Source organism: Trifolium pratense, unplaced genomic scaffold (genome assembly GCF_020283565.1).
Source record: "Trifolium pratense cultivar HEN17-A07 unplaced genomic scaffold, ARS_RC_1.1 scaffold_97, whole genome shotgun sequence".
NCBI classification, from domain to species: Eukaryota; Viridiplantae; Streptophyta; class Magnoliopsida; order Fabales; family Fabaceae; genus Trifolium; species Trifolium pratense.
This window is the reverse complement of record NW_025721079.1, coordinates 25599-53104: the sequence shown is the minus strand read 5'-3', so window position 1 is coordinate 53104 and position 27506 is coordinate 25599. Positions and strand designations below refer to the sequence as shown.

The 27506-nt window shown below is 32.2% G+C and overlaps 1 protein-coding gene across 1 annotated transcript; it reads right to left on the bottom strand.

The window, feature by feature from the left end:
• Positions 1 to 448: 448 nt before the first annotated feature.
• On the bottom strand, positions 449 to 21672 carry LOC123902063 (DNA-directed RNA polymerase III subunit 2-like). Its single transcript, XM_045951751.1, has 37 exons — positions 21193 to 21672; positions 20945 to 21066; positions 20254 to 20346; positions 19940 to 20012; positions 19680 to 19767; positions 19538 to 19590; positions 19123 to 19187; positions 18298 to 18403; positions 18083 to 18193; positions 17716 to 17775; positions 16986 to 17030; positions 16770 to 16820; positions 16508 to 16606; positions 15573 to 15632; positions 15398 to 15490; positions 14610 to 14711; positions 14424 to 14534; positions 14062 to 14178; positions 10385 to 10501; positions 10194 to 10274; positions 9460 to 9564; positions 9299 to 9379; positions 9081 to 9212; positions 8923 to 8967; positions 7867 to 7944; positions 7659 to 7798; positions 7475 to 7556; positions 6032 to 6153; positions 5805 to 5937; positions 5589 to 5719; positions 4529 to 4654; positions 4397 to 4452; positions 2502 to 2572; positions 2136 to 2220; positions 1518 to 1621; positions 1056 to 1184; positions 449 to 783 (listed from the first exon to the last, which is right to left on the bottom strand). Exons 1-37 carry the CDS (start codon positions 21256 to 21258, stop codon positions 733 to 735), a joined length of 3384 nt encoding a protein of 1127 aa, XP_045807707.1. The 5' UTR covers positions 21259 to 21672; the 3' UTR covers positions 449 to 732.
• Between the last annotated feature and the right edge of the window lie 5834 nt (positions 21673 to 27506).

Here is a 27506-nt window from a genome sequence, read left to right as displayed (position 1 = left end):
CACAAATTAAACCTAATATCACATGCATTCATGTTAACATCTAACTAAACTAACAACTAACCATTAATCAACAATTCAAACATAGAATTTTGAGATAGAAAATTACTCAGGGAGGGAAAAAAACGTAGAAAAGAGTGAATGTGATAAGAAAAACATGGAATGAGAAAAGAGTGAATGTAAATGCATGGAACTTACTTGATTAAGAATGGTTTGAGATAGGATGTTGAAGTTTTCCACAAAATCGCTCTCAAGAAGAAGAAGGAGTGGTGTTGTTGGTGTTTAGAAGAAAAAACGTAACTGAGAGGAGAAGTTCAGCTTCTGTTTCTATATCAGTTAACTTCGGTTAACAAAACTCGAAGGGAAAAGCGATCGATTTCTATTAACCGAATTTTTTTAAAGTTCGATTCGTATAACCCGAAACACCGTGCAGGGGCAAAAACGTAAGTAAGGGGGGTATAAAAGAAACGTGGGGGGCCTAAAGAGAAAATATCCAACAAAATTTTGTTAATTTAGAGTGAACAATTCAATTTAGCTTCAACTGTAAACCATTTCTTTCACCTATAGTGAAATTCAATTTCAACATAAAAATGAAACCATATAAGTCAAAATAACTTATCTTTTTACAAAGTGCAACATCAACTAATAACCCTACAAAATTATTTCTATAGTGAAGTGTCTAAACAAAATTCTGCTTCTCGATAGCTGCATGCATTTTCATAATGGGACCATCTCTTAGGCATCTTCTAGTTTTAAGCGTGGAACAATATTCATTGATTGGAGTTCCTGAAATTTTGAAATAGAGATCAAATTGATCAACATGCATTAGTAATATAGGTCCTCATATAACTAAACTAAAATTGTTTTTAATATGCAAAACTACATAAGAAATCCTTTAACTTAATTTAAAGTTTCAAACATCTCTTTAATCATTTTTCGTATCAAGTTAGTCGTTTATGTTAGCAATGTCGGGTCAAACTTCATTTTATTTTATAAAATATATGCTATTCCTACTATAGTAATTAGTATCTAAAATATTATGATTTCCAACACATTACCTGAATCAAGAGTTTGCATGCATATGGTAGCTTCACGGTAGAAATCTTTTCTCCATTCTTACAATATGAACAAATACCAGTTTTCAACTTATGGTTGTAATATCCTAGCAACCCACATTTTCTACAGACCTGTGTAAAAAGGGAAACTATCATCAGCAACTATAAAATTAAACAGTTTTATTAAAACTTATATTCAGAGCTTTCCCAAAATCAAAGCCTAACAATTAATTTCATAATCTTTCAAGTGGTTACCCTTGCCCATATCTCAACATTATTCATAATTTAACATAATTGAGCGCATTATATTTGGAACCTATATTGTCTACAAAAATGTCTTCCCCTCTAAAGTTGTAAACAATTCTACCTGTGATGTCCTATAAAATAAATTGAAAATGGTACAAAAAGAAACTGTTGCTACAGACATATGATGTAATATTAATTTGAAAGTCTAGATTTTTTAACCTGAACTTCATAAGGATCACTAGATAACATGAGTCGCTCAAAAATCAACATACTAGCACCATATGCAATTAAGCAATCACGTTCCATTTCTCCTACTCGTAGACCTAAACATATAAGGAAAAAAACTGATGTTAAACTCATCATTAACCAATCTTTATTAATGAAGGCAACATTGAAAGTGAACATATATGAAAGTAACCAATCTTAATAGACTAACTAATTAAGATGGAGGCAATTTAAGAGTTAAAAGAGAAAAATAAATGAAAATATATGCTCTGGAAACCAATGATAAAAATTAGTGTGATTTATTCAGCAATCTAAAAAAGTTTAAATATAAGGAATGCATTTAAGTCTAATTCCTTTAGTCAAGGAATGATAAGAAGGAAATAAGAAATACACATAATAAAGGAAGATCTAAATAAGATAAAATAAAATCTAGGAGAACATGATATCACCATTTACAAGAAACAATAAATAAGCCGAGGCAATTCTTAAAAACTAAGAGGCTCGCATAATTCTCGGAACACATCATTTAAATACAGAAATTAACAAAATAGCAGAAAATATTTTATAACATGTAATAAATTCGAAAACACATCAAAAGCATAAATTCAACACCTCCATTATTAGCTCTCCCTTCTGTAGGCTGTCTAGTTATCAAAGTACGCGGGCCATTACCACGCGCATGCATCTTATCGAGCACCTGATCATCAACAGAGGTTTTGCTAGTAAGTTTATTGATACAGGGTAAGTTACCACTACGATGAGGAATACCTTTCCGTAAGCAATATATTACAATGCCATCGGATTAATAGGTAATAAAATAAAAAGAAACGTCTTCGTATTCATTTAGATCACAATACTAACAGTAATATTTCACCACTTATGCACATCAAGTGTAAAAGGACTGCTAAGTATTTTTAAAATTATCATACATTTACATTAAAACTAATCCAATTCTTAATAAAATGATTTCGAACTCACCATATGTTTTAATTTCTGGTAGTATATTGGCCCCATAAAAATATATGCTTGTAATGGGCAACCCGTAATACCTAAAAATAAATAATTAACCAAAACACCTCTTAGATTGATAAATCCAAAAAGGAATACCATACTGCTGGAGTATAACTAAAACATTTAATCGTGAATGGAAAATAAGATTGATAATTTAATACTGTTCAGAATAGCCCCATAACTTAGCATGTAAAATCTCATATAAATGCAACTGTGCTTCACGATGCTGTGAAAAATCATGGATTAGGTTAACATCACCTATAATCAGAGCACTCGACAAAGACACATGAATTGTTTCCTTATTTGGTTAGTACGATTCTAGTATTTGTTTAAATAAGGACTGGTGCGCAACGTTTTGCACCAAATAATGCCTTCATTAGTCTCTACATTCCTTGTTCGCTCATTTCTCATAATACATTGTGTGAAAAAAGTTACGATTTTACTATCCTACTCTATTAAATTTCTGTCTAAGTAGATGCTACCTTCTTTGAGTTTGTTCCCTTCTTTAGATCCTCCTCCCCACCTCTAAGAAACAATGTTACTGCTCGTTAGTGGTTTTATCTAGATATATTATTTGTCAAAACATAAGCTAAGGCACCAACCTTGCCTCCTAAGCCTAACCTCGAAAGGTAATTTCTTGTAATCCCTATACTTGTGAGTTGTGATTGTAAAAAAATGACGAGGGCCGGAATATGATTGTGAGTTGTGATTGTACAACAGACAAGCACAAACAATAGGCAGCTCCAGACTTCTAGGCAGAGGAATACAAGCATAAACATAATTATTTCAGAACGAGAGAGATACCAAGGTTGTCTGGAAATAAGAATAGTTTAGAAAAGCAGAAAAGAATAGATTGGTACTACCTATATCAGAAAAGACGAATTCATTTTTGTAGACCTTAACATAGGAAATTCAAAGGTAAGGATGCATGATTTGGACCAATACTAAGATGGGCGACCTTTCCCTATGTTATCAGAGATATTGAAAAGAGTGAAGTAGGGTAGAAGAAACTATTTCCCTCTTTGTTTTTCTTCACTTGCATGTGATTTAAGTGGTACAAGGCTGCTTAACCACTTTTGTATATCCTATGTTACATCTATGTTCGTGGGACTATAGGTTAAGCACTTTCCCTTCTAGGATGACTACGGCTATGGCTGATCAAATTTGTTCACTTCATAGTGTGGAACTTAGAACTATGTTCCCCTTCCTCCAACAAAGATAGTAGTGGGATGTTCGTGAATCTTGATGACAGGCTTAAGGCTCAATTAGTTGCTAAAGGTTATCCCAGGTTTTTGACTTGAATATGGTGACACCTTTTCCACAAAATGCATTCACCCATGGTAATCTCAATCAAGATTTTATATGGATCAACCTCCTAGATTTGTTGCTCAAAGGGTATCTTTTCAAGACAAGTTTTTCATTTTTACAAATCTCTATATGGCTCCAGCAATCCCCTAAGGCTTAGTAGGGTAGATTTAGCACTTTGATTCAATAATTTTGTAAGATACAGAGTGAGGATGACTACCCGGTTTACTTATACTTAGTTATACATTGACAACATTTTAAAACAAAATTATTAACATTTTAAATTTTTTAAAATAAAACATCTAGAAGGGATATGATTCCTCTGGGGGAGAGAGGCGATGCAATCCCGTAATTTTGTAAAGTAAGCGTGCAATAGAAATTCAAGAGGAGACAACCTTGATCAATGCTAAGCCTATTGACACTCTTATGAATCCTAATGCTAAGCTTCTGCATATTAGGTAGAACCACAACCACTCTAAACAAAATATATATCCATGAAAGAAAAAAAAAACACTCATCGACAACTAGAAACGAGAATTCTTAAGTGAAATGAAAACCTGAATAAATGAAATCTTTCCCACTGTAGTTGAAGCCATGGTTCACAAGAGTTTTACTGCCAGAGTAAGAAAACCATGAGAACACTGATATAGATAAACCATAACAAAGTTACCAAGATTGAAATACAATACCTTATGGTTTTAACATTGTCAGCATGACCACTTTTTTCCCCAAAAGCACTGCCATAATGAAATTTACCACACGAAACCCCTGCTTTCCCTCCAAGAAGCTCTATCATCTTTCCAACTGTCATTCGACTGATGCCATAAAAAATATTAGTTCACATCCAGAAACATGTAACATTGTCCAAAAAGATTACTTAAGCATTGACACACTACCACTTAGCACAAACTCCTTTTAGGGCCCAAACACATACATAAAGACTGCATATTTATACATCAAATAAGTGGATCTTATATATACAATAAATATTATTAGAAATGCAACTATTCCTACGATCCCAAGTTTCATTCTTCAGGAGTATGATCTCTGATGGTGCATAACGAAAATCATCTTTCGAGAGAGATCAACCCCTTAAATGAATATTTGTTACCTCGAAGGATTAGTCTATGTAGTTGCATGTGAAATGGGGATACTTGGTTTACCTAAAACCAATACCAATGATTCCTTACCTTCCATTATTTCTAACGCTACCTTAATAGTTGCTTTTTATTTGAAACATAAGTTTTTCAAAGATCCCAGTATCTCTGATACTATACTAAATACTACTAGTACTACCAATGTAATCAGCACTAACAGTTCAACAACCATTATCAATGAGGGACTGCAACCCTGGAAATGTGCTGAATAAGGTGTTCTTGAAAGGTCATAATTTAATGACTATACACAAGTTTTCTATTAACAGATATACATTCTATAAAGTTCATAATTTTATTGATGAGTTGGAAGATAGCATTAATTTTAAGTTAGAATCCTACTCTGTTCTCTACTGTCAAGATAAACTGCACAAGTATTGGGCTATGGGTTATAGTAAAGCTATCGGACTAATGAAGTATCTTTAAAGGCTAAAAAACTGGAGTAGCACATATTATTTTAAAATTAGAATGATTTCATTGAGAAAACAGAGGAGCATTTGGAGTAATCAATAAACTAATTCTTTCAATCATTTACCGAAAATGAGGGGTTCCTGTAATGTTTCCACATATAACTAGTGAGAATGATATGAATTACCTCGGAAACCCATGAGGATTCATAATCAGATCTGGACAAATGCCTTTCTCAGAAAATGGAAAGTCTTCCTGCTGGACAATTGTTCCACAGACACCTTTCTGCCCATGTCTGCTACTGAATTTATCACCAAGCTAAGGTAACAAATACAGCCATAGAAATCAATCGACTATTTCAAACCAAGAACACAACCTCATAATAAACTAAACAAAACTTTACCTCAGGCCTCCGAGTGTGACGGGCTAGAACTTTGATACACATGTTGCTATCCTTATCATTGCAAAGAACTACTCTATCAACTACTTCACCTCCATGACATTTTTTGAATGATGAATAACTAGACTGATATGCACTGTATATAAAGAAAACATTTAGGAAAAACAGGAAGAAAAATCTTTTTAACACAAACATATCCACAGTTAAATTTAAATGTTAATAAAACAAACCTATCAGGCAAGTTAGCTGTGGATCCCGTACTCCTTGTGTCACGTGGTGATTGCATGTTGACATAAATGTCATTTGGCCTAATAATTTCGCCAGGAGAAGCAATTCCATCATCATCAAGTATCTAGAGAAAGCAAGAAAACAAGGAAAAAAAATTATTTACTTTCGGGAGAATTGATTTAGGGATCAGACAATATATTTAATCTCAGCAATAAAGTCAGACTATTATTTCCTAACTGGTAAATAAAGGAAAGGAGAACTTCCCAACCAAGAAAAGTATGATTTCCTAACATAAAGAACGTCTGTATACGCTGATTTCAGTTCCTGTGGGATGCTATAACTTTATAAATGCTTATGGAGAGGATGGGCAAACAAGTTTCTGAAAAAGTTGAAGTGCATACGCTGATTTCAGTTCCTGTGTGATGCTATAAGTTAGAATACTAGTTGTTTAAAAACCATCTTAATTGCGTCCACCACTAGCCGCCTTAATTGATGCTAACCATATTGTTTAGAGATTTGACCTAAAGCAGAGCTTATAAGACGGTTTTATAGGATTAAGTTAAGCACTAAGTCCATGTTCCATAAAGGTAAGCCCTACATTAGGGTAAGCACTCTAAATTTTGACCTTTAATTTAAAATCAAGTAATGGCTAGGATTTATTGGTATTAATTGTTAGAGTGAAACTTATTTGTTTGCTACACTGAAAAATTATTATGATTGTCAAAAGTCAAAACATACTTAAAATAGAATAGAATCAATTAATTATGGACATTAATTTTCAAAACAAGGATTCCCTCCCTTGCTTTATTTTTTACGCATAGAATATTAAGCAAAAATTAAAATACAAATGATTGAAAAAGAATACAAAATAATTACTTGACTAAAAAAAAAATTGGACTCGAAAAAAAATAAGCATGGTGGATTTTAGATGTAGAAATATCTCATGAGAATATTTTAACAGGTTCTCCTAATTATGGCGAGGAATTAAATAGTGAACCATGTATTGCAACAATTTTTTTTTCTTCTTTTTCTACTTCAGCAAATGAATTTTTTTTTTTATTTTGTTGCTCAAGAACAATTATTTATCTTTTATACAATCATTTGCTTTTTTTTCAATCATTTATATTTTAATTTTTCTAAATTTTTATGCATATAAAGAAATATGCTAGAGAGAGGAATTCTTGTTTTGACAATTAATGACAATAATTAACTCATTCTATTCTATTTGAAGTAGGTTTTGATAATCATAGTTTTCTAGTGTAGCAAACAAATAAGTCTCACCCTAATAAAGGTTAAGATCGGGAGTAAGTTATAAGACTCACTCTTGGAGTCAATATATCCCCCCTCATATATATATACACATTTTTTTAAAAGTATGAGAAATATTCAATACATATGTAACATCAATTAAAAATTAAGTTCTATGTATATTGAAAGCAAATCACCTGCATATCGTTTCTAGCTCTATTGGGACGCATTAGTCGATCTTTTGTGCCATTCGGATACTTGTGTCTGACGGCGACATACCTAAACATTCAAGAACATCAAGCTTGGCGTTGCTACCTTCAAAACATAACAAGGAAATATGTTGCAACCAAAAAAGTGAAATCACAAAATAAAATAGCATACCTTTTCATAACTATACAGCGGCCAAAGCCTCGGTCAAGAGATGACTTATTCATGACAATTGCATCCTCAATATCATAACCACTGTAACTCATTACAGCTACAGTGGCATTCTGACCTGCTCCAAGCTTATCATATCCAACCTAAAAGACTATAGATTAATAAGAGTCCTTGGTTCGTCGAGAAATAAAACAAAGTAAAAATTACTAACCAGCTCAATTGATTTTGTTGTGAGCAAGGGTCGTTGAGGATAAACCAGTAGATAAAGTAAGGTGTCCATCCGTCGTAGCTAAAAATAAAAAAATGTAAACATCATCACTAAGCATGAAATATGGAAGTTTATCTACCATAGGACCATGCTCTACAAAAAAAATAGTGCAGCAACATAGTTACACTACACACGAAATGCAAGAAGAATAAACAGCTAGAACTTACAAATCATCAGGTATTGGAAAAAACCAAGGCCCGCATTGAAAAGTTATAAGAGTGGCACTCTTTAATTTACAAGCCGGTTTTGTAAGGATGGGTTGGACTCAAAATAAACACCCAAATCCTATGTTGAAGAATGATAAGGTCTGTAAAGAGTTAGGCCTAATATAAAAACCTAATATCAGGTCCTTGTGTGGAAATAAGGAGATTTCAGTTGACAGGATTGTTGAGTAGATTAAGAACCATGCTTGGTGTTGGATTTGAGTCTTTCAATATAATTCTTTGTTAGCCGTTTAAAAAAAAAAGGTCTTTGTGTATACTATTTTTCTTATATAGATATTCATTTCTAAACTTGCACCTGACGCCCTGACTGCAAAAGCTTTTAGGTTAATTACATGATTGATACATTACAAGACCTCTACAATCACACGACTAGCATGCAATGCAAACTTCACAATAATCAAAATAAAAATAGTAGAACATATACCTTGTCAAACCTTGCATAAAAGTCCAGGCAATAAAGTTCACAATAACATAAAAGTCCTCACTTCAATATTGAAACAACTCAATTGAAATTCATGCAGCATATTGTTTTGAAAAGAGACCATGTGATTCGGTATATTTCCAAAACAATATTCTCAGACATGAACCTATATGTTTGTATTTAATTCCACACACACACACACTAAAGAATAAAACTATTAAAAATTGACTCATTAAAAAAAGAAATATAAATTTAATAAATTTGTTTACAAATATCCGGAAAATATTTTCATCAAGTTTGCTGATCATTCAATAGTAGTATTTAACCTACATAAACAACAAACTTTTTACTTGCCTGGTTATATGCTATATTTCCCATAGCTTGTTTTCCCATTGCACACTACAGTAAACAAAATAAAAGTTATTTCAAGTTAGAAATGAACACCATCTATTAATACAAGTGCAATATCTCAGTTACTGCCTTAAATCCAAAGGGAAGCAAGGAGGGACAACCTGATAAGTGTTTCTGGGAGATTGATTATGATGAGGGTATGGAATTAGCCCCGCACAAACTCCTAAGATAGTGAAAGGCTCAATCTCAATATGGGTAGTTTCCAATTTCGCTTCATCTTCATATAAAGCAATCTATAAAAAAAATATGAAGCTGACTGGTTGTAAGGAATAAAATTTCAAAGACAAAAGAAGCTAGATGTAATTATAGCAAAACATACCATAGCATTGTTTTCCTCATTGACATCAAGATACTCAATCAAGCCATTACGTAAAAAGTCCCTAAATGTGCACACTCCATCCTGAAAGCACATTTGAGTTAATATTCTCATAAACAGCTTTCATTCTTTATTTTCAAGATAAAAGCATACGCTATGATTACCTTTAACTCTTTCATATGATGAGCTTTGACTCTTGATATTCCCTTGTCAGCAATGACAAGAGGACGGCAAACTCTACCACCATCTGAAGCTAAGTAAACACAACACTGAAAACATGTTTTTGTCATTAATATCAGTTTTAACCCCACAAACCTTCTAACATTACAATAGTTGAAGGAAGCACAATAAGTATAGATTGAGTAACACATAGCTGCTGGCAATGGAAAGCAATTGTTGTAAATATAAGTAGAATTGCATATGTGATTATTAGGAGCATAATAATTATTATAGGTAGAATTGCATATGTGATTATTAGGAGCATCATAATTATAATTACAATAATCAGCATTAGTGTATTTACTATTTCCTTAGTTCTTAATTTAGCATTTAATAAAATTAGTCTATATATACATATTAAAGCTTTGTACACTTCAACTCATTCAATAATATTCGAGTTTCGCTCTCAGAAATAAAAACTAGAGTGAAATAGTATAGTCTTGGCATTCACTCTGCATGAGTACAAAAGTTAAAATTAGACTATTTCAACATAAGAATAATATGTACGAACAAAATAACTATTACCATATTTTTAAATATGAAACACAAATTGAAACATCCACCAAATAAGAGAACTCACCAAACAAAAAAATGATTGAACTGGAAAATATGAAATAGTATAAAGTATGAAACAACAAGAAAAAATGGAAAAAGAATCAAATGCAACAGAAATATTCACCTGCTTTTCATTGACATAGACACTCACAAACTCGCCAATGAGACAAGCTCTCCGCAACTTTCTCAATGCAGTAGCAAAACGCTTGAACAATAAACATTAAGATTTACAATAAATGAGAAATAATTATGAACACATATTTGAATTAGATAATAAATGATAAATACATATGATAAAAGGCAGACCAATAATACCTGTGGTCTTCTGTGCTTGCCAAGGATCAAACCATTAAAAATGACAAGAAAGGAATCGGGTGTATGAAGCTCTTCTCCAGAGAGATGTTCCATGTTTTCAACACCCAAAAGATAGCACTGTAATAGAAATAATATAACGTAAAAAATGTAAAACGCCTAAAGTAACCAACAATGTATATGGAATCATGTTTTATCTTACACCTATTTTGAACAATACACATCAAATTGAACCATAATAACTAGTCAAATAAAAAAAATGAGTTTTATAGCGCAGGAGGATAAAGAACAACTGGAGGGATATATTGACTCCAAGTGCAACTCTTTAGAGTTACTCCACATCCTAACCATTGATTTAATTTTAATCCAGGGGTTACTAATTACAGGCCACATGAGTCTACTTCAGACGATTTTATTCACAAAGAGTTTGCAATTGGCCGTTTTCATTGCTCTAACTCAATCTCAAATTCCCTTGTAAGAAAACCTGAGTCTATCACATATGAGCTATAACTATTTTTTAGTTTAAAACAAATAAAGGCCAGAATCTCAGTTTCTCACCACAAAATTTCAATTGCCTTCATGTTTACATTAGTTTTATGTAGTAAAAACTAAACTTTGACAATTTATGAAACAAGTATGCATAACTCATGATTATACCAATTATAAATTGAATCAAATTTATAGATTTCACACAGAAATAATCATGGGGATAGGCACCGAACACTTAGACAAGAGAGAGCCACCCGTACCCATTGTTTGGGGCATGAAAACATGGATTAATTATTATCGGAAAAATCACACCGTTACAAGAAAATAGTTTGAACCCTAGCTTTTTCAACGAGGGGAATTTGAGATTCCTTATTGACACTGCTGATTGCAAATGTGATCTAGTGATATTTCGTGAAAAGTGGCCTCACATTAAAAACCATAGTAGTTAATCCCGGATCGCGGAGCGGCCAGCCCCAAAACTGGGATAGCGGCATCCCGGGGAGCGGGATGGCCGGGATGCTGCTATTATTTTTTATTTATTTATAAATTACATAAATAATACTATAAACATATAATTAATGTAAAATTAAACAAACATCTCAAAATCCATAAAACATTCATAAATTAAAAATTAAAAACACAAATCTCAAGCCTACAACACCTTCTTCATCTTTGTCAAAAAAAAAAAAAAAAAACACCTTCTTCATCATAAAGTAACTAAAAGTTACCAACAAACGTCAAGCAACATAAATAAGCAAAAGTCAAGTCTCCAACACTTAGATTAATAAAGTAACTAAAAATTAAAACTCGAGTTCATCATCAAAGTCTAAGTCTAATCATCCGAGGTTGAAGAAGAAACAACAGATGAAGGTTGAAGAAGTTTGGATCTTGAGAGTGAGAGAAGATAGTACGATAGCGTGAGAGAAAGAATGAATTGCGGCTAGGGTTTAGTTAGGAGTAAGTAACAATTTTAAAGGTAAAAAACCAATTTTACCCTTACTAAAATGAGTGAGATTTCAAAAATATCCTTTAAAACCCATGAAAACAAAATCTCAGTCCTAACCCGGGATGGCAACCCGGGACCCGCTCCGGTCCACTGGGAACCTGTTGGGATCCCACTGGGAACCTTAGCTGCGCCACTCCATCCCGTCCCGACAGAGCTCCGCTCCGCTCCACCGGGATCCCACGGGATTGACTACCATGTTAAAAACATATCTAAAACAGTAGGATTAAAACTAAATCAATGGTTAAGAGGTGGAGTAACTCTAAAGAGTTACTATTGGAGTCAATATATCCCTCCTCGTATATATAAGAGGCATATCAAGTGAGAGGAAGCCTTGTTGTGAGGGATGAGAGCATTAAATATTAAGCATTAGATTTAAAGGAATGGTTAAGATTTTGTTTTCCCTTAAAATAGCAATATCCTGTATCTTATTCTCATCTACTGCGTGCGTACATGCTTTCTCCCTCTTCTCTCTCACACTACCTTTCCCCGTTCCTCTTCGTTTTCATGCTACCTTTCCCCCACTTTCAACCATTTCATTTCTCTGCTCACTATATTCTAAGCCACTGAAAATTGAGATTCTTGTATTCCTAATTGCATACTATTTGTTTTCTCTGGGGGATAGTGGTTTTTGAAAACAAATTCTTATCTAGTAATAAATCTTTGTGAGGGTTTGGACGGACTTTGTCAGCGTTTGGCTGCATATAAAAACGTTTCGGAAACACGAATTTATGCCTCGTATTTTTCTTCCATTTTTGGTATTCTTATTTCTCCGAGTTAGTATTTGGGTTTGGATCTCTGAATCAGTATTTGAGTTTGACTCTCAAAAATTGGTTCTTCTAATTCCATTTTCGTTGAATTTGGGTCTTCACATCGGGATTTCACATTGAATTTTGGTTTTACTCCCAGGACATGGATCAAGAGATTCGGGAAAGAAGAATGAAAAAGTTAGCAGGCATGTGGGGGAGATAACAAGTTGAGATTTAGGTTAACAGAATATTAACCATACATTTAAATCTAATGGTTAATATAAAAAATATAGTTGCGACACTTTTTAGACTGGTAGGTTGGTCTAGTGGCAAGTCTGCATTCATATACAAAGCAAACTAGCAGAATTTAAACAATCCCTATTGTTCCGCAATATGCTACTTAGTGCAGAGTGTTGTTTAATAGCAACTATAGCACTGTAGCATAACGAAATTCAAACAAACCGCCATATTCCACGATCCACGATTTAAAACACCGATTTCGTAGCAGTTTCTAAACTTTAAAGTCTTTTAAAAAGCAGCTTAGAGTAATCATAGAACATTGGAAACAGTTTATTAAGTGTGCATGCTATTAGAATAAAAACTCAGAAAAGGAAAACTGAAATTTCTGAATATTATCTATTCTAAATTCTTTAATCTGTAACAGTTAGATCATCATCAATGTTTATTAATTCTCTCTTCTCTCTTCTCTAAATTCTTCATTCTCTATTCTCTCTTCTCTAAATTCTTCATTCTCTTCTTCATTCTTCATTCTTCATCAATCTCTTCTCTCTTCTCTAAATTCTTCATTCTCTATTCACTAACCTTCATTCGCTTAGATGCTACCTTGCACCCTCTGTAACTGTCTAAAAACAGTTACAACAGTGCTTATGCAGCACTTCACAAACTAACTATTTAGTACTTATGTGGCACTTTACATGATGTTATGAACAACTAACCCATGCAGTTATGGTGCTTTAAAATTGCAGTTCCTAAAATACCCAATCAAAAAGCCTTAATGTTTATTATAAGGGTTCTTTGGAACTTTTTTCTCATTCTGAGGTGCGGCGCTTTAGCAGCCACCATAACCACACTACACTAAACTGCTCAGCTACTGCTTGTCTTATAGTGACCAGGAGCTGCTATAGCAAGCTATGGACAAACTTATTAAATAGAAATTTAGTCACAGTGAAAATAGTGAGGAGTTCATGAACACCAATAAATTGTTCACAAAACAGTCATACTATTAAACAATGCCTTTTTCCTGGTAGATTACACAACAATGCCATAATTCCCAAATTGTTCCTTTAGGTGTTCAATTGATATATATGATTAAACAACCAAGCCATTACAAGCTATAGTAGCTAATCACAACTAGTGATATTAATAAAAATAAATGAAAATATTTCATCATCCAGTGACATCGAACACATAAAACGTACCAGAGAAATCAGGGGGGCCTCCTCTTCATCAGTAGTGACATGAGTCATCAAAGCCAGGTTCTTTACCAGTCCACAAGCTTCACCTTCAGGAGTATCACAGGGACAAAGCATGCCCCACTATATCAAAGAAGAATTTAGAAAAAAAAAGGTATAAGTTCATAAATAAATAATTTTTTTAAAACAAATTAGAATAAAAGGCCTAAGCAACATAAGAGAAAAGGCCTAAGCAACATAAGAGTACAACAACAATAAAGCCTTTAGGTCAGCTACAAAGATCAAACAATGTCATCCAGTTCTATCCAAAAACCAAGGCAACATAAGAATGATATATAAAGAAGGCTCCCAACTGGATTGGAGCTTACCTGGCTAGGCTGCAAAGCTCTGGGGCCGCTTACTTTCCTGGACTTCTCAAATTGTGGCTGGACTCTTGTCATTTGGCCCAAAGCACTTATAAATGATAACCTCTGTAGCACCTGGAAAAAAAAAATCCATTAGAAGAAATATTTGGAGATAGAAAGGAAACATTAGAAAGGGAAACAATACACAACCTGTGTCACTCCACTCTTGTGCATCTTGAACCTTTTAACGTCAAAATTACCAGTTGAAAGAGTCCTTTCCATACCAAGAGTGATAGTATCTCGACTAAGAATCTATGAACACACACAAAGAAACTAAGTAAATTGAAATCCAGAGATACTAAGATCAGGTTGGATTAACAAACCAACGACACCAAAAATGAATACATAGGATGATGAAACCTGTGAAGTATGCCTTTCATGTGTACAAACAAACCGCATTTAAAAGATTTTACATTGATGGATGTGAAAGAGAAAAAAATGAATAAATAAATTTCCAGTGCCGTCTATTTTTTGGAGCTTCCCAGGAAAATACAGCTCTATCAAGATCAGAGACTTGCAAGTAAATCACACTCCATATGTTTTTCTTAACTTCATCTGTGCTGAGGCGTGTATTACTGGTATCCAACAAAAGTATATTTGCACTTTGATGCATGTTGTAATTGGTAGACAATCATAGATACGGAAAAACAAATTCAGTAACTTGTGGTTTTTATGAGGAACAACTTGACAAGACACCAGAGGAAATTCCCATGCATAATAAGAATAAATAAATGAGTAAATAAATAAAGGAATCATCTTGGCCAGATATGTACAAATAAATATGAGGAAAATGCATGGAAAGAGAATTGAGTAAAAGGAACTCTTAAAGTGTGACCAGCCGGAGACTTATGAACAGCTTCAGCAAGATTGGATTTGATTTAAGAATGGTTTGATTTCTTTCATATGATGTTTGATTATAAATATTAAAGAGAGCTTACAGTAAGGAAGTCAAACTTCTTAGCCTTGTCCGACTTTTCCAACAATTTGTCAGCCGCAATCCTAATTTCAGTTGTCATCGACTTAAAAAGATCCTAAAAGAGAAAGAAGAATAACTTATATGTGCAAAATATACTTGCAGAAGGTAGATGCATATTAAAATAAACAAGATAGTACCTCAAAAAGAAGAGAGATTAACTGGCCAGATAACTCCAATCGCTTGTTACCCACATAATCCTATGAGTTGAAAGAAACAGTCAGCTGATAGTAACTATTGCCAAAAGCCCACAGTCCCACACATGCATGCACAATTCTACACATACAAAGTACATGTTATATGGTTTAAACTTAGAACTATATCAGTTTCGTTGAGAAAACAGACCATCTCACCACAATCTCCAATTTTCTAATTTGTTGTATGGTTAGTTAATTTCTACAAGTTCTAGTGATAGTCGTTTTGATGTTCCAACCTAAATAATGATGGGCATCAAATAAGCAACAAGCCAAGGACCTCAAGATGAATAAAAATGCCACGCTCAGGTCATTGGATTTAGAACAGAAAATTAGCTTGATTTTCCTTCGGATAGTTGTTATACAAGAAGATTAGCCCGATTCTCCTTTCAATAGTTGTTAAACAAGATGTTGTGTTCTTGTGAGAGTTGTGCCTGACTTAATCCTACAAAACCGGCTTGTAAGCTGAGGATTGCCTCTACTTATAAACTCATGTTCAAGCCATCTTACATCAAATGTGGGCTTGGTGCGTAGATATCAATGGCGGGTGGCCCGATAGAAGAAACCTGATAGCAGGTGGCCCAACATATCTTGGAGGAAGCTCTGATACAGTCTTAGAATTGGGAATCAGACCTAACTCAACCCTACAAAATCGGCTTGTAGGTGAGGATTGCCTCACTTATAAACTCATCTTCAAGCAGTCTCACGTCCATTGTGAGACTCTTAACATCATTTGACACTAATTTAGTTCCAACACCTCTTATGAACCATTTGAAAGTTTCAACTAACAGTGATAGTGATAGGCTATAACAAAAAATTATGACTATTGAGTAAAACGAGTTCCAGCAGCCAAAGATCAAATGTTAAAAAGAAGATACTACCTTGTCATCCATCGCATCCTTATTTAGAATTGCATCCATTATGCGTCTCATCATAACAGCAACATATATACATTTCGGCCGAAAATTATCTTCGCGCACCTAACGACAACAGAAGAAGCAGCTAATCATACCAAATTTAACACAGCTAAGGCAAGTTACATGCATTACAATAAAATGAAATCAAGTTGTACAGTGATGAAACTTTCAGAAAAAGAAACACCATTAAAACTCAAAAGATACTTATAATTTAAAGAAAACTTACTGGTACATTTGCAAGAAGTACATCTCTTAGGATAGAAAATGCTCTACTTTCCTACAGAAAAAGTTCAATTAACATGTCAGAAAATTGTTGAGGAAAAACAAAAATCTCCACATTATTGTATACATAGAATGAGAATGTACAAATAAACAATTTCATTACATGGAGAGGAAGAGAGAGAGAGAGAGAGAGAGAGAGAGAGAGAGAGAGATTTGAAACCTTTTCAGCTTGCATGTTATTAAACATGGGATGTTTTCCTTTTGCCTGATGTGCACACATGCAATAAGCAATCAATTAGAAACAACACTAAATGTTAATTAACTATACTTACGTAAAATTAGAAACAGAAGTATATAATTAAAATTGGAAACTGCCAATGAAGTATAATTATCAGTACATTACTGAAAAAGTATGCCCATAACTTACTCTGCAATCTTCCTAGAACAATCCATATAGAATAAAAGGAATTATTCACGTAACAGAAGAAAACAATCTATAGAATAAGCAATCATCCTAGAACACGACATTGAAAGGAACACAAAAACAGAAAGTAATAACTAAAAAGAGCGCAACAATGCCGTTGTAAATCAGTTGGAACATACAATTCAAGCTCAGAGATGAACAGATACACAGACGGAGGAAAAGGCAATTTTGACTACCATACGTCTATATAATGTAAATTACCACTTTGCAGTTTTGATCAAGCAAACATTTAGAAAAATTCTTTCAAGTTGGTACTTGTTTGTTAGGATGGATCATTAGGACAGGATAAGGACAACAACTACTCAATTAGCTAGTTAGACTATTTAGTTAGTCATAAGGCATTAGGAAGGTGATGCATAAAAGAGATCAGAATTGACAGACAAATATTGTAATTGGATAAATTTTGTGTGAAAGGAGAAATCAAGGAGAAATCCTTTGTGAATGGGAATAAGAAAGAAAAACTCGCCTGTTTATCAAGGTACTCCAATGCTTGGGCTTGTGTAGATACACCAGCTTTTGTACATTCCTGGTTAGAGGGCAAACATATTTGACAGATCACGGATAGCATAAACAATAATACAATATGCTTTGTTAAGCTATGAAAGAGCAGATAAGTATGTAATTATTATACAAGCCGTTAGCTTCTACCACCCTTTATAATTTAATGTGTGCAAACAAATTTTTATATTTGACAAAGAAGGCATTTGGAAGAGCTTATCTATAATTTTAAGTTATCTTAATTCTCAAAACATAAGTATTTATATTGATGTTTGGAAGTCCTTAATAAGTTGTTTATCCTAACACATCCAAAGCCAAATATACAAGTCAATTACCTCTATGGATGGCATAAGTAGGAAACCGTAACGAGGATCTCTTCCAATCAATTGTACAACTTCTTGATCGTTCTCCATCCCCATAGCTTTCATGACAACCATAAGAGGAACCTATTGGATATAACAAGAAGAAATAAAAATTACCAAAACATAATTATAATGCAATCAAAGGGCTAAAGGTGGATAAGACCAAATGAAAAAGGCCTAGTAAAAACCTTTTTTTGAAATGCATTCAATTCTAACCACATCTTCTCCTTTTCCATCACAATGGTAGTTTTTGTTTTTACTTTCTCTGTGCTGCTTGTAACAGATGCAGTAATGCTGAAAGCCAAAATAGGAACCAAAATATACTTTTAAAGTAATATGAAATAGGACAACCGGTAATCTAATCTAAGATAGAGGAATGCACCACCACATACAAAGCTAATAATAATAATAATAAAAGTAGAGAGTTTGCGGAGAGATAGAAGAAGAGCAATGAGCACAAATGAGTGATTAATCACCCTAGAAACCAAAACTAGAAAAAAGAAGAAGGAAGAAATAAAAAGGAAGAAAACAGCATCCGAAAGAAGTTTGTGAAGAAAGGAGAAGAGGAAGCAGTTTGGAGGACACCAAATGGCACGGGAGGAAAATAAATTACTACTGGATATGAACTGAAAAGGAAAGAACTGCAGAATGATATACAGAGCTTATAGCTTTAAAAGAGGAATTTCAAGCTTCTCAATTTACAGATGAAAGGCTACAAAAAAATATAAAAAACACTGCCAGATGTAAGAGGGAAAAAATATAAAAAACACTGCCAGATGTAAGAGGGAAAATATAATACCTATTGTAAGAGGGAAAAAATCATCCAAAAGGATGATACCAGAAAATGAACCTTACAATTATTCTGAAAACACTCTGACTTGCCTACCAGGTAATGGTACGATAAAATGGGAAGTAAGGAGAGGACGAAAATCATAATTTTATTCATGCTGGTATGTATATGCATAAAAGAAAGATCAAGATAAGCCTTCATCATACCAGAAGGAATTACTTACTTCTTTTTCTTGTCGGTATCTATAATTATTCTATTCTTCGAAAGTTGTTCTTGTATTAAAATTACCTGAAACAGATTTGTGGAAATTTTATCCAAACAAAAATAAAAATTGTCTAGAAGAAAGATAAAGGGAGACATATTTAGTTGAGACAAGAAAACAAAAACAAAAGATACTATCAGGGATTCTTTAGTAAAACACCTAATCTCACGCAAGTTCGACAAGTCAATGAAAAATGTATATCAGTTTATTCTTGTAATGATATACATCAATTATTTCTGAAACTATTTCTTTAACCATTCAACAAATAACTCAATTTTTTTCAAAAAAAAATAATTTCCCAAGCAGTTGGTCTTGAACAGATTAAATAACAGTCAGCGCCTCTAACATTGAGAAGTATTTAGAATCAGAATATCACCTTCTCAGTCCCTTTGATTACAAAATATCCTCCAGGGTCAAGGGGACACTCGCCTAATCAAAGAAAAACTAAAGGTAAGATTTTATTTAAAATAATGAGAAATGCAAAAGATTAATAAAACAATTAAATAAATAAAACGAACCAATTTTTGCAAGCTCAGCTTCGTCCCTCTTATACAAAACACAACAGCAACTCCGCAACATAATAGGCAATCTTCCAATAATAAGGCGCTGTGGAAAGAAGAAAAAAATGTTATAGTTAATAAAATATATCTTTGTCAAATTCAGATGATGATGATGATGATGATGATAATAATAATAATAATAATAATAATAATAATAATAATAATAATAATAATAATAATAATAATAATAATAATAGGGGTCAACTACGGTCAACTACCTTTGGCACTTTATTTAGGTTATCAGGACTTCCTTGAGTGTATTCAATATCAGCATATATCGGAGCCGCGTACCTTTTTATTAGACAAAATGAAGCATAATTCACAACAGGTTAGGTACAACAGAAACAAGTAACATATGGTCTGCCTACAACTTCCAATCAGTAGTATACGTAAACTAAAAGAAATGGAAACATCATGGAACTTAACAAGCAAATTAAGAGAATACTTTTGAGCATTGTTAGAAATCTATCAATAGCGTAGCAGTATCCAATTAAAAACATTAGATCATTATTCTAAGGGAAACAATTCATACGTTGTGTCAGATAGCCGACATGTCTGTGGGCTAATGGTCTCGACACTACCATCCGTTATTAATGACGGTTCACCAACTTTGACATCCAGAAACCTGCAGAATAGGTCATGTTGTACATTAGCACATTAGTAAATCAACTTAAAGTGGTTCAAGCCAGCCTCACGAAATAAAGAACAATCGAAAAAGTCGGCTCCAGTTCAAATTAATCAACTATCATGATTCATCAAAACTAACATATTAAGAAAATAAAAGGACTCAATCATAATCATTTTTTAAAACTTGTACCAAATGCAAACCACCAAATTAGTCTCTGACTTTGTATGTAACTCTCAAATAAGTCCCTGAGATTATAATTACCTCAAAATGGTCTCTGACTCTATTAAACTGACAAATTGGTCCATATATTTAACCACTTATTATCAATTAAGTCCCTATATTTTAACAACTTACTATCAATTTGGTCCGTAAGTTTATTCATTTATTATCAATTTGGTCCCTAACACATCTCCGAAGGACTAATATGAGTAAAATTTGATAAAGCCAAAGATCTATTTGAAATATTTATAAAATCAGGACCATTTCAGAGTGTCCTACAAAGTCACAGACTCATTTGGTGGTTTACTGGAATTTAAATTTGTTCGTTCGAATAAGTAACTTCATAGGCATTCAAACAAACACAATACAATCATACCTTAGATATAAATGCGGGTATCTAGTGGCTTGAATGCGATCATTAGCACGAACAATTTTCTTGATATCAGTTCTAACAAAATAGTTAAAAGAATCCAAATGTTGCTTCACCAATCCTCTAACCTAAAAAAAAAAAAAAAACAACGAATTCGGTGACGATCATCGGTTAACGAAAAGAAAACTGTTCATTCATTCATTCATTCATCGTGACACAATAATAACGAATGAGTTAGTTAGTTAGTTAATTACCTTGAGGAACTCGGGAACGAGTTGAAATTTGTCAACAGAAGGAGCCTTTGGAGACTCCTTATCCATGGTAGAATGAGCAAAAGTATTGCTCTGGGTTGAAGAACGGAAATGTAATGTAGTCTCTTCTGCAAAACAATACAGAGAGTTATGGACAGAGATTAAGAAGGTAGAGACGAAGGTGCGATTTCGGCGGAGGAATGGCGAGATAGTTGCCGCAACGACGGAGGTGAAATTGAGTTTAGACGGCGGCAGAGGGAGAAAAGCGGTTGCGGATTTGAAGCTAGAGATTTTTCACTAAAAGAGAAACCGTTTCACTTTTGTAAGAGCCCTATTTCTAAACGGACCAAAATTGTTCAACTTGGAGATCAATTAGTTGATATATAGTTTTAAACAAAGTTATCATATAGGACCGGTCATCCAACCTGCATGCTTACTAGTTCAAGATTCAACTGATCGGATGGATAGAGGTTCAACCGGATCGAACCGTTTTAATTAATTTTATATTTTTATATAATTTTTATAATATATAAAATAATATTAAACGAATAACTATATACTATTCATAGTTTTATACTACTAAAATCCCATTAATTTCACATTATTAAATATATTAAATATTTGGTTTAAATGCAGTTTTGATCCCCTATTTTGAATTTTTTGAAGTTTTGGTCCCCCTATTTCAAAAATCAACTTTTCAGTCCCCCTATTTTAGATTTTTTGTACTTTTGGTCCTCAATTCATTTTGAGTCGATTTTCATGATGTGACAGATGACACATGGACACTATAATTACATGTGGCATTATTATTTATTTTATTTCAATAAATCATATTATTTAAAATTATTTTGATTACAGTAAATAAATAATTAGTTGGATTAATAAAATATTAAATAAATAAATTAAGAGAGATTAATCACAAAAATCCCTATTTTTCATAGAATTTTTCACCATCATAGTTGTGTTCATCCTCTCTTCTCCAAATTCAAATTTATTCGTCTATCAACAAAAAAAAAATCCAAATTTATTCAACTTCATCACCAACCCCACCAAAACCTTTTTCCATTTCTTCCACTTAACTCCTCGTAACCAAAAATCTCACTAATGTGAACAAGAAATTTTTCCATGTTTTTCAATCAGGAAATCGTTCATTGTTTCCCAATGTAGTTTCCATGTGTCATCTGTCACATCATGAAAATTGATTCAAAATGAAGTGAAGGACCAAAAGTACAAAAAATTTAAAATAGGGGACTAAAAAGTTGATTTTTGAAATAAGGGGACCAAAACTTCAACAAAATTCAAAATAGGGGATCAAAACTGTATTTAAGCCAAGAGAGTATTTGGGATACCCTAAAATTTATAAGCAGCCCAACAAACATTGTATGCGTGCCTAACAAAGCAGGCTCAAATAGAACCAATGATAGTGACATGACAACAATAATAACATATTTTAACACTCCACAATTTCCATGTTTTAAGTCTTTAAGTCATATTTAATCTAATACACATATGATTTAGCATCCTTACCCCAACAACCAAGTTAGAATATTCTTAAACCAAAGTTTTTCTTACTTTATAATAATAAATATATAAGGTTCACTTGACATATTATATTTTTTTATATATATATAAGTAATTAAATGTTCAATTTTGATATCTCCACCTCTTCCCTTTTCTCTTAGCTCCACAAAACCAAACATGTCAACAAAAACCATCCTAAAATTCTTCACAATGATTGCATTCATGGCAAATTCATTTCAAGAAAACATATTCAAGATTCTTCATAAACTCTACAAGAATAATCATTTCTATGTTGGTAATTCAATGAAGGAAATAGATCAAAGTGAAAGTGAATGTTGTTCAGTTTGTTTAAGCCAAATGTGTAAAGGAGAAAAAGTTAGATTATTACCTTTATGTAACCATAGATATCATTCTGATTGTATTGGTGTTTGGTTGAAGAATAATACTACATGTCCTCTTTGTAGAAGCAAAATCATTGACCATAGTATTAATCAGAATCAGCAAAAACAGGTTAAGCCTTTTGGAGAATCTATGGTTGGTCTTATACAAAGTTTCTCTGATGTAATTGTAGCTATTCTTTATATGATTCTTCCTTCTAGTATCACTGAAAGTTTCCCTATTGTTCATTGATGTTTTTTTGTTCATAATTTCACATAGTTTATGTAATATGCAGATTAGTTAATCAATCAGAATTAGTCTTATTCATGCCTCAATTGCATATATTTAATTTGATTCTTTTATTATTTATTTAGTTTCATATATATATATATATATATATATATATATATATATATATATATATATATATATATATATATATTTTCATTTGGATCCTCTTCAGTAAGTTATCTCTGCGGTCAGAGATCGTTGTTGGATGATTCTACTGACTACTTTGACTGCAGAGACAATAGAGGATCCCAAATTTTAGATCTAAGGACTAATTTTGGTATTGTGCCCGTGAAATTAATGTCAAAGACCCAAAAAATTGGGATTTTGTTTTTTAACAGTAAAAATATGTATATAAGGTATAAGGATTTAGGGGAATAAATTTGGGATAGTTGAAATGATGATATGTGTAAGTAAGTAAGTATATCCTTATTCTAGATGTTCACGATAAGGATTTTTTCTTTTTGCATTTTTTGAGCATGCATATTGTTCAATAAAAAATTCATATCCACAACAGAGAGACTGCAGGTTAGTGGAAAGAAAGCAATGTTTGGCTCAAATTCTTCGGATTTCCTGCTCTAACTACGTCATAGTTAGAGTTCTCAACCGTCTAATTCGAATAGTCGATTGATTTAGATCGTCTGATCTGAAATTAACGGTTCAAATTTATTACCGCATGAAACTACGTGAATTGTTCACAACATGAAATTCTGATTTGAAATTCTTTTAATATTTCCTCTTCAATTTTAAAGATATTCAATAGTAAGGATGATTAGTCAGGAAAATTAATAATAACTAAAAGTGGTGGAAACTTTTAAACAAAAAATATCCGATAGAAATTTGAAATTAATAACATTCTACTAATACACACATAATATCATCTGATGAGATACTCATAAGCAAAAATCATTTTTTAGATTTATTGAAAAAATAATATATTCAGTCTATATTATTGATCAGATACATTATTTTTTTAATGAGTAGTTTTCTGTGTCGCGAGGACTACATATTAAGCTATCCATTTCCATACTGAAACCTTGCTATCTGTCGTGTCGGTCATTATTCATTGTAGCATTCCCTCTGCCCGCCGACATCTTTGTGTTCTGTTTTCAAACATTTATTGTTACAACATTTCATGATCAATGATCATGTGCCAACAACCTTGTTCACAGCCTGTACCTTATCCTCTCTCTACGCTATTGCCGTGAAAATTTTGTGTGGATCTGTGGGTGTTTTTAAAAAATCTTTAAAATACTAATTGTTAGTTGTCTAATGCAAATGCGATCTAAAGCATACTAAAATCATTTGATGTAAAAATTGATCCCGAAACCAATAGTTGTGAAAACAAAACAGAAATATGGTAGGATCATGATAGTACTTCTTCCTTCCATCTCATTTAAAAAATAAGGCTTATATGCAATTTTAATTCTTCAAATTTTATGATTGTTTGATTTTGACCCCTTTAAATTTTAATTACTCGATTTTGGTCTCCAAAGTTTTACAATTGCTCGATTTTAATCTCTAAAAAACAATTGGCACATTGGAGAAAGAACTTTGAGCCCACATTTCTTCGAACACAATTATAATGCACTATAATTTATAAAAGAATATGAGGACGCACGTGGATAGGCAAGTCTGTCCATGTTGGTACTTTCGAAAAACCATTTTTTTGCTTATTTACAATTTTAGTCGTTCCATTTTTATTCACTCACGCGATTAGCCTCTCTATTTTAAAATCATCAAATTTTTATATATTATCTTCATATTTTTGGACTAAAAACATATGATATATCATAGATATAGATTGAAATTTTTAGTTTTTTTTTTGTTATTCCATGAATTTTGATAATTTTACATAATTAAATTGTATGGCACGAGTCATTTAAAATATGTCGCATCAGCATTTTTAATCCAAAAATTTGAGAAAATTACCAAAATCGGGTGATTTTAAAATGTGGGGACTAAATTCGGTGAATGGGTTTAATTAGTTCAATTGGTGTGAAATTATAAGGATATTGTATTCTGCAGTGATAAATATTGATTTTGTAAAATTGAATTTGACAAAAAGTGACCGAAAGATAAAATAATTTAGTCTTCGTGAGCAAAGCTCAATTGATAAGGATATTGCATTTTATATGCAGAGTTGTGGTTCAAACTTGGAATCTCCAACTTATTCACATCAAGAGATGAATATCTTGCCATTAGACTATTTGACCCAAAAAAAGAAGATAAAATAATTTATTTTTAGATACATTGAGTTGAAGAATAAATTTGAGTACAAAAATCAATTGTAAAATAAAAAACTAATTTTAGCTAGCTTCAAGGTAGAATAAATTTTAAAGACTAAATCATTTTTACTCGAGTGCAATCAAACATGTCAAAATTATGAACCTTTAGAAATCTATTTTGGCTCTTGCAAAAGCGGAACCATACATATATAATAGATTTTTGTAAGTCTTATCTCAACTAACAATATGAAAAGATATTATAAAAATGAACATTTTCATTTGGTTCGAACCCGAAACCTCACGATTATATACATATAAATTTCATCTGATATTTATTACTTCATCTAAAAAATATATAATGATCACATAGCTGAAAACCCTCTTATGAGTATCCCTCATAGGTTTATACTTTATATAGGTATGTAATCAATGTATCCAATTAGTGTTCTTTCGGTCTAAATAATTTACAAATTCTTTAGTGCTTGAGTTAGAAAACAGAATTATTATTTTATGGTAAAAGAAAGAATTATGGTCCAATGCACTTCCATTTTAATGGAAAATCATATAGAGGAAAACAGAGTTAAAGGTTTTCTCCAAAAAGTTAAAATTACACCATCATTAGGGTTGAGGATATAATCATTTTGTCCAAGAATATACTACTAAGCCAATTCTAGCACAAATTATGGCTGAAAACGTGTTTGAAAGGGCTATATTTTATGGTATAAAATGTATAATGTCACCCACTTTTGCTGTTCACCCATAATATTTGAGCTTACACCATTTAGATTTCCATCTCACTCACAAAAAAAAAAAATTGAAAATGAGCTTCTTATGGTGCATCATTTCTACCATCATGAAATTAATCAATGAGCACATGCGTTATCTAATTTTAATTGTTTTCTAGATTCTAGTATTGTTTACTACGAGTCTTGTCCGACTCAAATTAACCACTTGTTGTTTGTTGATATAATGAGAATCTCTATCTCTCAATTAATTTTAGTGTAGTCTTTCTTTTTTCTTTTAGGCTTAGGTCATACATATTTGAACACTATATCTTCACCCATAAAAAAAAATCATAAAAAATACCATATATTATATCAAAGAAAAGCCATGCAAAATAAAAAGGGAGTATTTTTTGTTGATTAAAACAATCTCATTTTGCTTAAAAAAAAACAATTCATTTAAACAAAAATTAAATTGATTACGTCAACAGAAGTAATATAAGAATGACTTAGTTGGAACTACAATTTGTATTTAAGTAAGGTTTTTAGTAAACTTTTCCAACAACTTTTTATTTAGGTTGATTTTTCATCAATATATTTTTGGCATCAATATGATAATGCGCATTACTCATGCACGCATGTCACTATGATTTTTAATTTTATTTAGTTTATCATATGTATCTCATTGCCACTTCCTTGAATAAATTAGTATCAAATTAATTATGAAGAAAATGTCCATTATTATCTGTAGTTGATTTCATACTCATCCAATATATATGAATTATATATTTTCTTCAAATAAAATAATATTACTACATTTCTACAACTTTGATAATGACAACCAAGCATTTCAATCCTTATTAGATACTTAGATGGAGACAACTATATTTAGGTTTTTAAAATAAACCGTTTACTTTTAAAACTTTATTAAAATTTCTGAACCACAACTTGACCAACCATTGTGCTAAGAAGGGACACAACAATTAATTACAATTCCATTGGTCCGTCTTTATTTTTAACGACGGTCGATAATATTTTTTAAAAGTTAAAATCACAATTCTCTTTTTCTTTATAGCTAAAACAACGATTTTTTATGTCAACTTAATATGACTTACATATTTATTTATTGTTGTTTTAATTAAATTGGTATCGAAGTCTTATTTCAATCGTAAAAATAAAG

Bases quoted from the DNA above. Each gene is read 5' to 3' on its own strand.
- LOC123902063 (XM_045951751.1), bottom strand. From the start codon at position 21,258: ATGGATAAGGAGTCTCCAAAGGCTCCTTCTGTTGACAAATTTCAACTC. The intron at 7,799-7,866 runs GTTAGTAATTTT...ATAGTCTTTTAG, and splicing joins CAACAAAATCAATTGAGCTG to GTTGGATATGATAAGCTTGG. The intron at 7,557-7,658 runs GTATGCTATTTT...TTGAATGTTTAG, and splicing joins CGCTGTATAGTTATGAAAAG to GTATGTCGCCGTCAGACACA.